This window comes from Nestor notabilis, unplaced genomic scaffold (assembly GCF_000696875.1).
Source record: "Nestor notabilis isolate BGI_N333 unplaced genomic scaffold, ASM69687v1 scaffold7899, whole genome shotgun sequence".
Classification (NCBI taxonomy): Eukaryota; Metazoa; Chordata; class Aves; order Psittaciformes; family Psittacidae; genus Nestor; species Nestor notabilis.
Window position 1 is genome coordinate 35,951 of NW_009944996.1, and position 10,476 is coordinate 46,426.

The following is a 10,476-nucleotide window of genomic DNA, read 5'->3' on the forward strand; positions in this document are numbered from 1 at the left end:
AAATTAAGAAGTAGGTATGAACATACATAGCCTGTCTAGCAACTTCTGATCTCCCACTGTGCAGAGCAGGATGTCTCTGACCTGTGTAACACAGGAATAACAGCCAGGAACCAGTCGGAGTGTTCAGTGACCTGGACTGAAGCAGTGGTAGAATGTTCCCTGGTGACTTAGCAGTATGTCAGTTAGCTAGTTAAGGTGCTAGCCCTGGCACTGCTAACTGTATTGTAGGATACCTGTTTTGACTGTGGAAGACTCCATATTTTGCCCCTTGTCGGGAGCTCTTCCGGTTTGATGCTGAACAGATACAGCAGGTGTTACTGGGTGACAGGTTTTAGCTGGGCTTCATGCAGAAGCAAAGCTGTAAACTCGTGTGCTTGTGCTGCCACCTGGTTTCTGCATGAAGCAGTATGCAAGAGCCCCACCTTCCATTGCTGCATCTCTAACCAACCATGACAGTAGGTTATGCTCCCTTCCTCTGTTTGGGGTTTTTTGGTTCCCCTTCAGTTTTCATTAACCTTGCAAAAGCGCTTAAAAGCTATTAATTACCTTGAAATTTTGTTTCAATTACTGAGTTGCAAATTCTGTCCTGGGAAGCTGCAATTTTGTGAGGAAAGGTATTTACACACCTGAATGGCACTGGTGCATGTGCAGACACTGCTTTCAAGATGCCTGTGGAGACTTAGCTGGAGTTCATTGCTGTTGCTCCTTAGTCAGAGCATATGTGACCCGTTTGCTGACCACTGGGTTGTCTCTGTAGCTCTAAACTGGTACAGCAGTCTCAGCATGACCTGGAGGAGAACTGGCTCTGAGAAAGAACAGATTCATTTTTTATTCTTTTAAAAATATATTCGTTGTCATTTCAGGTCTTGCAGAAAAAGCAGGACACTTGCTAAGTAACTTAATTGGATTGGGAAATCTTACATGGTTTTGCTTCCAGACTTCATGACTTTTGATAGTATATCATTTCCCGTTAAGGTAGCAGAGTACTTATAAATATGATGCAAGGCATACTTGGTCTTGAAGGAAGTATCTACTAAACCTTCCAGCCAATGGCTTTGTAGTTCTTGTCTGAAGCCTATGAGAGAACTTCATATCTGTAGTTGTAGCAGAGTGCATTCTGTAGCCAGTAGTATAGGGCTCAGAGAGGACAGGGGAATTCTGTAGCTACTGAACACCCAAGCTACCTGTAGCATAAATCTGGTTGTGTGAATCAAGTGTACTCAAATCCCGTGAGTATGAAGGAGGTGCTTCCTGTGTCTCAGCACAGCTTTATTGGAGAAGAGATGCAGGACCTTCTCTCAGTTGATGCAAATCTTCAGTGGTCAGCTGTAATCCACATCTGGAGAAGAACCAGAACTAATATGTTTCTGCCTAAATTGTGTACCTTGCCAAACTGCAAGGTAGTAGTACACCTGTAACTTTCTATTACACATGAAAAGCTTCTTACGTAGTCTGTTCATCCTCTTCCTTCTTTACTTCATGGCCCTTAAAGAAAAAGGGAGCTCCCTGGAGGTATCAGATATGAGAGGAGCCACTACAAACATCTGAAAATGTTCTTCATTCTACCTTTGCCTTTGTGCAAGTCACAGCTTCTAGAGCAGAAGTTCGCTCCTCACATTGGTGCTAGACCTCAGGGGTTTCCTCTTCTGAGATCAGGGGCTTAGTCTGCATGTCCTTACAGGCTTCCTGTCTGTGTGGACTGGGAGGCACAAGGAGAAGGGCAGGAAAGGTGCTCATGGCTTTTCTTCTCAAAGAAGCATTTTTAAATTGTTCTGGTAGCTTATACGATGTTAGTTAAAATATAAGCAAAGAACACCAGTTTCTTTGGCCAAAAGTGCATCTACCTTGGGCCAGTGACTACTGTCATAATCTATTTAAATCTCTACCCAGGCTTGCAATAGGCTGTCCTTCGAGATTTCTTAGAGTGATTATGTGTCCACTGTTGAGCCCAAAGGCCCATGAGCCCATCCACATTCAAAATCCTTTGCACTTGGATTTTTTGTTTTTTTTTTCCAGGCAGCCTGTAAGGTTAAAAGAGGAAGCTAGAGGCTTAGGAATTTTATTCTGCCATAACTGATCACTGCTGTTTGTGTACTACAGTTGAGAGGTAACACTGAGGTTTCTTTTTCAGGTCTTTGGAGAAACCTAAATGTTTGTTGTTTGTACAACAATTTACTAGTGCAAATTGGGAAATGCCTAGTGCAGTGTAAATGGGAAAGAGGAGAGAAAACTTGCACTGGAGCTGTAGCAAAGCTACTCATTTAAGAGCTAGGAACTGAGCCTAGGCACCCAGAACTTACACCGAATGGTTTTCCTCTTTATGTGCCTCTCGCAAACTTGTCCTCAGTCTGCCTCCATATTTGGCATAGAGATGGACAGGCACAACTGCCTACCACCTCAAACAACAGAGAAGAAATTAGGCAATCTAGTCACACTAATACAGAACTGGGGCTTTTCTCCTTGCAGTCATAACTGACTTTATTCAGGATAACTTCTGGACTGTTAACTTATCCTTTCCTCTGTAGTTTTGCTAAGTGAGATTTGAGCTAATTCAGCAGTCTAGAACTCTCAATGACAGTTTTTTGTTTTTTTTTTGTTTTTTTTTTTTCTTTTTTCCCCTGCAGGTACCCACAGATGTTGAGAAATGTCAAGATCGAGTAGAGTGTTTCAATGCTGACCTGAAAGCAGATATGGAGAGATGGCAGAACAACAAAAGACAAGACTTTAGGCAGCTACTCATGGGGATGGCAGATAAAAACATCCAGTACTACGAGAAGGTAGGTGACACTGAGCGTTGGCTAAGTACTAAGAATAGTTCAAATTCTTCCGAGGTGATGGTGATAATTCTTCAGGAAATCTTCGTACTGTCTTGAAGAAAAGAATCTTGGACATTTAAATCAGTTCCCTAGTGCTGTGGAAGCTGCTCTTTTTCAGCAGCTTAGTGTAATCAGTTACTGAGTTGCTTGTCATGCTTAAGTGTGAGGCTAGCAGTCTTCTGCAAGACAGCTCTGTAACAGCATTTTATCCTGGATGCCTGCATATGAACAAATTACTGAGCAGCAGTAGTGGTGATGAAAAAGACCAAAATTGTATGTTCTAGTAATAATACCAGACTAGAAAATCTCTTGCTTCTGCCTTTTGTGAAGCAAACTAATGTACATCCATGGACCCATCTATAGATTATGCCTGGTATGCATAAATGGTTCTAATTTCCATCCCCTAGTGCACAGTTTTGTCCCTTGTATGCTAGTCCTGGAAATACCTTGTCAGGTGTCTCTGCACTTTTTCAGTTGGTGCATGTGTGCCTGAGATTCAGTGTCAGACTATTTTAAGTGAAAGGGCTTTGACATCTGACTGCATATGCTGCTAATCTAGTTTTCCTTCATGCCAGATCAGTGCTGCCCAGTGCAGTGGTTGATACATTAAACCCTTCTAGTCTTTATGCATGGTGACATACTTGATCTTCTTGCCTGTTGCTTTTTTCCATATATGCTTTACTAACTTTTCTGTTGTACCACAAAGATGTGAATTTCTACTAGAAACAATTTGCCTAGCTGAAAGCTGTGGTGTTCTTCAGTTTAAAAGAGTATAGCTTGATATTTGGAAATTGTGGGTATTCTGATGATTTTTAATGGCTTGGACCAGCTGTTGACTTTGGAAAGCTTAGATTTGTTTTCTTCATTTAGAAACTGCACCTGTTCTTTCTGAACGCTTTCTTGCTGTTTGAGATTGGTTTACTTCTTTTCCTTCTGTTTTAACCTATAAAGATCTAACTAGCCTTCCTTGGACTTGCATTCTGTTGACCTGGAAGGGTTGGTCAAAAGTTACAGGAACTGATGTATAATACATTTTCTTAAATCTTTATTTCTTTCTTCAGTGCCTTACGGCGTGGGAGTCAATTATACCACTATTGCAAGACAAGCCAGAGACCAAATAAGGACCACCTCCACGGACAGTCTAGCACTTCTATGCTCAGTACCACTAGACATACTGGAACTGTATGAAGGACTCCTTCTGTCAAGTTAACTGAAATGCCAGCTGCACTTAAGCTGGACAGATGCTCTGAAAATTATTTTAATATTTTTTCCTCACTTTCTGTGTTTAAACTGGGGTATTTTTCATCTTTTTAAGTTATCTTGAATGGTTCCTTCTTTACCTTACGGAGTGATTGGGGGTTCACAGTGAAAGTGCACGGGGATCTTGATAAAACTTACCTCTCTAGTCTGGAAGGAACTGATGAATGGAACACTAAAAAGATGAAAATAAAACTCTACTGCAAGGTGCCAAATGACATCTTTATTACCATTCTGTTTTGTTTGCTTATAAAAACCCCACAACATGATAATTATTCCTGTGATACACTACTCCTTAACCAATCCTTATCCCTTATTTTGGATGGACAAGGAAAGGCTGGAAATGAGTATTTTCTGTTTGTTGCCGCCTATGTGCTCCCTCTGAATACAAAGGTTTCTGGAGACTTCAATGTGTGGGAGTTGGGCTGGTCCAAGACAGAACATACCAACACCACCCACAGATAACCTGTGATGCAAGCATGAACTGTGGTTTTTGTGAGTGTGGCATGCTGTTGGTTCATACTGAGTATCTTTGTTTACCTTGGTGCTTATGAAGTAATGTCAGTTGGCTGAAGTGTACTTGTGACTGACTTGGGGATGAGAATCAGCCTAGCTGCGGGAGCAAGTTGAACAGCTGCCTTTCAAGGCTGATGGGAATGGTGGAAGCAAGTATGAGTCTTTAGTGTATTTTTCCTAAAGCTAGCTCTGGAGGTTACATGGTAGAATTCTCTTGGTCCATGCTTTAAACGTTTGGGGTGTAGAGGGTTTTTTGTGCCTTTGGTTTCTTTTTCCTTTTTGTTTAATTTTTTCCTGAACTAAAGCCACTTTGGGCTTGGTCACTTGAGGTGCCTGCTATAGTAAAGGTAGAACTCTGCTTCTCTCCCCATGCCTTTTTCTTTTTTTTCTTTTATTTTGGTTTGGTCGGTTGTTGTTTTGGTTTGGTTTGGTTTTTGTTTTTTGTTTTTTGTTTTTTTTCCCCAGAAGCCAAGAAGTGTCAAATGCTTGCTTCCACCAAGCATCATTGTGTGTGAAACTTGCCTTAAACAGGTTGGTGGAGGTAGATAGGTACCATATTAGGTACACATAGTGTTCATACCTGTTTATTGAACCACATGGCAAGTCTTTTAAAACTACTTTTGGTACAGATCTATTTTCGTAGTAGTTTTTATTGGTCTTTAGAAATGAAACTGCTTCTGCAAGTCCCTTTTTTTTCCTGTTTCTCTGGCAGTCCAACCTCAAGTAAATGACTGCTTTTTGTTAATGACCTTAGGAATGCTGCCATGATTCCCAGGGGCCGAGAGTATTTGTTTAACAGCATGCAGATAAATCCTTGGATTTTGGGGGAATAAATAACTCTGAGTGCTTACTACTAGCCTTGAGTGATAACTTCATTTCTGGCAACGTTCTTGTGAAGAGACTAGCAGGAGTTGAGTATGTACAACTGCTGTGTTGTCCTCTGACAACCTACCAGGTACTGGTCTGGTTTGGACTTTATCCTTTCATAAACACCAAGTAAAACTGAAGCTCCCCTGCTCAACTTGGTGGATTTATAGCGACTCTCAAGATGAGGTATTGCAGCAATGTGGTAGCTCTCAGGCTAATGAGATGCTCTTGGTGCAGAAGTCAAGTTTAAGGCATTTTAAGAGGTCTTCTTTTTTGACTCGGCCTTCATTGACAGCTGTGTGGTACTAAACTGTGCTTGCTGGTTTAAGCTCACAGTTTGTCAATATACGCTTACTTGCTGTAAATGAGAACTCTGCTTTAAGTTGCTGTTAGGTCCAGAATGACCTTGTGCAAGGAAGTGCTTAAGAGGACCATTTTGAAGCAGTAAAGCCAGGTGTTTTCCTCAATTTTCCTATTCAAAAATAAGCACTTACGTACTGTTTAACAGTCTGACCTTCAGGGTTACAGTCTTCCCTGTTTCTCAAAGAGATCAACATGCCTTTTTGAGCTGGCTCCTTTGTGGTAAATGGAATTTTGTAGTTGACTCTGCGACATCACTGGGAATGAAGCAAAATGTAATTTGAACTGATATTTAGACACGTCTTCCCTTCACCTCTAAAAAAAAGTGAAAGATGAGTAGAAAGGGTGGTGGTGACATCATGTGACATCATAGCTGTTCATGAGAAGCATAAAGGACAGTGGGGAGTACTAAGCAAAGCTCAAATTGGTGTGTTACTTTTGAGGCTGGAGCTGTAGAAGATTGTCTTAAATATTCTGTAATCTAATGCCACTGATCCTGCAGTATGGTTTTTAAACTAGTCCTAATCCAAAGCATGTTTCGATTTCTGATAAATCCTGTTCTGGCTAAGCTGTTGAAAGGCAGGCATGCTTTGCACTTCCCTGTTGCATTGTGTAGCTCTGTGGTATCTACAGGTTGATGTGGATTTCTTACATGATGTGGAGCACCGAAGCTTCTTAAGCCCCTACAATGAAAGTAAAACTGAGTATTTGACAGAGGAGTCCTTTGCAAGAATTGCTGCAGTGCAGTGGTGGGTATTTTGGCTAGTATGTGCTATAGAGGATAGTCTTACAAAGAGCTGTTGTAGATCACTAGGTAACTGTGGGAGAGGCTGTGTAGGGAGGATCCTGACTGAGTTTTGGGGCAGCAGTGTCAAATGGGAGAACTACAAAACATCAGGAAACTCCTCTAAGATGTAAAGAGTGACACTTGTAAAGAGTGCATTTACTTAACCTATTGTTAGTAGGATGCTGAGATCTGAACTGTTAGCAAAACCCTGACAGGTTATCCTGTAATCCTTACCTGGTAGGATTCTCTCCTTTGGATGGCCCAAACTTTGCATGTGAAAAGTAGAAGGTGTTAGAAAAGGGAAGCAGGAGTGTAGTGAAGGAGCTTCATCTTTGAGTAAATTCTTAAGTGTGCAGTTACTTAAGGTCACCATTCACACATGCACTAAAATGATGTCAGAAGTAGTTGGACCTTTTCTATGATTCTGTGTAACATGTGGGTCATTCAACAGTCCTTAAATTAGCCCAGTTCCACTTGTAATCCTTAGTCGGAGCAAGTCCCCTCTCAGAGGATGCATAATTCACTGCTGTTGTGGTTACTTCTGTGTAATTTCTGGGGTGTTTGTTTCTTATCTCAGCTGTCACCAGCACAGTAAAGCAGGCACTGAGATCTTGTTTTCATGCTTAGTAATGAACTGTGCATTGTTCATATGTATACTTACCAGGCTCTGACTCTTGCAATAAACATAGGTGTTGAAACACCATAGCCTTTTCAGGTATCCATTGAAAAATGAAAAAGTAATAGGTGTAGCACTAAACACACAAACTCTTCCAATTTAACTTGTAGCAAAGAAGAAACTATGAATTCTTCACTGAAGTCTACTTGGATTTTTGTCACACTGGCATTTGTGCTAAGGATAGAGTAGTGGGATATGTGGTAGGGAAGATGCATCAGCAAACCTCATGTGGCAGAGGCTGTTCTGCGGGGGTACTGTCAGGCAGTCTTCCAGCAGTGGCTCTGTGTAGCCAGTTTGTGATGCATATTGCTTCAGGTGTTGGTCCTGCAGATGGCAAGGTTCAAAAGAATTCCCTCCCAGCCTACTGGGAGTGTTCAGGGTTTTAACAGGAGCTGTGTTTTTGTCAAAACTTGCACAGTTTACCTGTTTATGATTAATGTTGCACTCTGTTTAAAATCCTGGTGCTGAAAACCTCTGAGCAAAACTGCATACATTAAACTAGCTTATTAGCTGTTCAGCCTTCTTAAATTCTGAAGGTAGAACAGTCTCTTCACTACAGCAACCAATAAACAGGGAAAATGGGGTCTTTTTTTTTTTTTTTTTTTTTAAGATAGGGGAGTTGCTTCTAGTTACCAGATTACTATTTTTTTAATAAAGTAAAACTGGGGATCACAGGAATTAACTTGCCTTCTGGCGGTGTGAATGTTGCATTTTAAACTTTTTGGGAGTGCTGTTTAGCCAACTTTATGAAATAAAAAGGCAAAATTTAATTCTGTGCTTAGCACTTCATAGTCTTGCTGGAGTACCTGACTTGTACAAGCGAACTGGGCTAATTTTAAGGTTGCAGGGCTAAGGCACAGTACTTACGCAGAAAATAATGCACTTTCCAAAAAGGCATAAGTAGATCACCCTTACTTAGGTGGCATGATAAAATATTAAAGGCTAGTCACTGTCCTAGACTCCTTCGCAGGCCTTGGTACTCTATGCTTTGAAGCTAAACCATTTCCTTAATTCTGCTGCTGGGATACGTATGCATTTCTTCAGATCAGGCAGCAGGGTTGGAGCCAGTGCCACATTCCCACTGCGCAGGGAGGCAGGTTGCAGAGGAGCAGTCTTACAGTAGCAAACAGCCAAAGGGATTTTGTCTTCAGTATATGAAAATAAAGCAGCACTGTCCGTGTTCTCTTTTTCCTCTGTGCCTGCATCCCTCTGTCCCTCCTTTAAGGTTAGGAGAGTTGGGCCATGCAGGTGAAGGCAAGCTGGCTGAGTGGAGGAGGTGACCCCCATCCCCTTGAAGGTGTCAGTACTGGGGACAACAATGGCCTGTGCTGGCTCATGGCCCAGACTCTTCCTCTTTCAGCCTGTGTAAACCCACTCACTGAAACTAGGGTCACCATTCATACCACTGAAAACCAAAATGGAAGCTGTGAAAAGACTTGTCTCTGTGTGGATTAGCTTAGTAAACAGTGTAAAAATGGGAAGGAAGCTTTTGTTTCCTGTGCTCGACCAAATCTGGCAACTGTGCTCTTGTTCAGACTCGCAGGCTAGGAAATGTTGTTTTGCCTTCTGGTGCTGGCATGTTTCTATACCCTTTCATATATCTCTGTATAAATATCCTTTGTGCATTGTTTACTATGGAACTAGTATTGATGGAGAAAAACACTTTGAGGTAAAACTGTTTGTAATTCTCTATTAGTGTGTACATTTTTTTAAAATGCTCCGTTTTGTTTACCTCAATTAACTTAATGGAATGGACCAATAAATGTATTAAAGATGACTCCTTTACGTAGAATAAAGTTTCATTTTTGCAGCCTTCACCACTGAAGTGATGTGTACGTATTTTGCTGAGCAGCTCACTATCTTACTGCAGAAGTACCCTTCCCTTAAAATCTAGTTACACTGCTAATCCTGTACTACATCTAGCATTACTTGAAAGTGACGGGTGGAGCTAAGGAAAGATTACAAGTGTTGTGTATGGGGAGGTGGGGAACAGGGTGGGTAGCAACTTCCTCAGAATAAGGGGTTGCATTGTGAGTAATTGCTTCTGCTTGCTGCTTCCCTGTCTTGAACTGCCTGATTTGCTTTCAGATTATTTCAGTTACTGAAGGGCTTTTAACTTGCATTTACTTAGTCCGGTAGCTTGGAAGCCATTTACTTAAACCCTCGTTAATTCAATTAGTATGTAAGTAGACATATAATTTAAGCCCTGATCCCTCTGGAGCATGCCAGTCTTTTGAATCATGTTTGGATTTAGCTGCCAACACCTTACACCAATTGCTGAATTGTATGAGGTTCCTTTAGGTAGGGGTTTCAACGCAGTATATAGATTTTTATTTTTAACACAGGTAATTAACTGATTATTACCTGGTACCAGTGTCCCTACACCTCTGTAAAGCCCACATGAGTAGTGTGCTGCACTTAGCTGTTCTTAACCTGTTAGAAGAGTAGTACACCCTTGTGGTGTGACTTGAAATGCTGGTACCGGCTCTTGAGTCATAGGTGTCCACCCATGAGCTGTGTTAAAGCACTGCTCAGGGACGGTGTGGCAATCTCCCAGAAGACGGGGCATGAACATCTGTTCAGGAGTGTTTTATTGCAGGGAATTACTAGAAGTGTCTTAATCTTACATTTAATGTTTTTACAGTGGTATTTCTGTATTTAGTAATCTGTACAAGGTTGATTGGCCAGGCTGACACATCTTCTGTAGCACTTGGAGAACGTGTCCTGCTGACAACTGTGCGCATGTGGCTTGTGAGCCCCTGCTTCATCAGCCAAAGGCACAGAACCCTGAGGTTTCCTAATGAACAGATGAGAAGGAACTAATGGAAAACTGGTCCTCTGCTTTCCCCTTCCACACTGAATGATGTGTCTAGAAATGCCATTTTCATTTCTACCCTGTTGTCTGTCTGCGTAATTGGTAACCAGCGTAGCAGAAAAGTGAAATGCTCTGAAGACTGCTGGTGTTCAATAGCCAGTGCACATACTCTGCAAGATGATGTACTGCAGAAATAACAAGGCAAACTTCTTTGTCCTGGGTGAGCTCTGTGGCTGAGAGCCTGTGGCATGCTGTGAAATGGAAACACAAATTGAGATGCTTCCGGTCATGACAACTGTGGTGATTAATGCTTGGCAAATCTTCCACTTCGGTAAGTTAGAGAGTTGGTCAACACCAAAAGAGGCTTTAGCTGGTACCTCTG

General features: G+C 41.6%; 1 protein-coding gene across 1 annotated transcript in view; it reads left to right on the forward strand.

The window, feature by feature from the left end:
* The window catches only part of SNX30 (sorting nexin family member 30), a gene marked incomplete at its 5' end in the record, with an annotated part of 40,249 nt that extends 35,946 nt beyond the window's left edge, over positions 1-4,303 (forward strand). The window contains 2 exons of the mRNA XM_010022680.1: positions 2,625-2,777; positions 3,878-4,303. Of these exons, the coding sequence (XP_010020982.1) occupies positions 2,625-2,777; positions 3,878-3,937 (213 nt within the window). The remainder of the gene's footprint in view (positions 1-2,624; positions 2,778-3,877) is intronic.
* Positions 4,304-10,476: the final 6,173 nt, after the last annotated feature.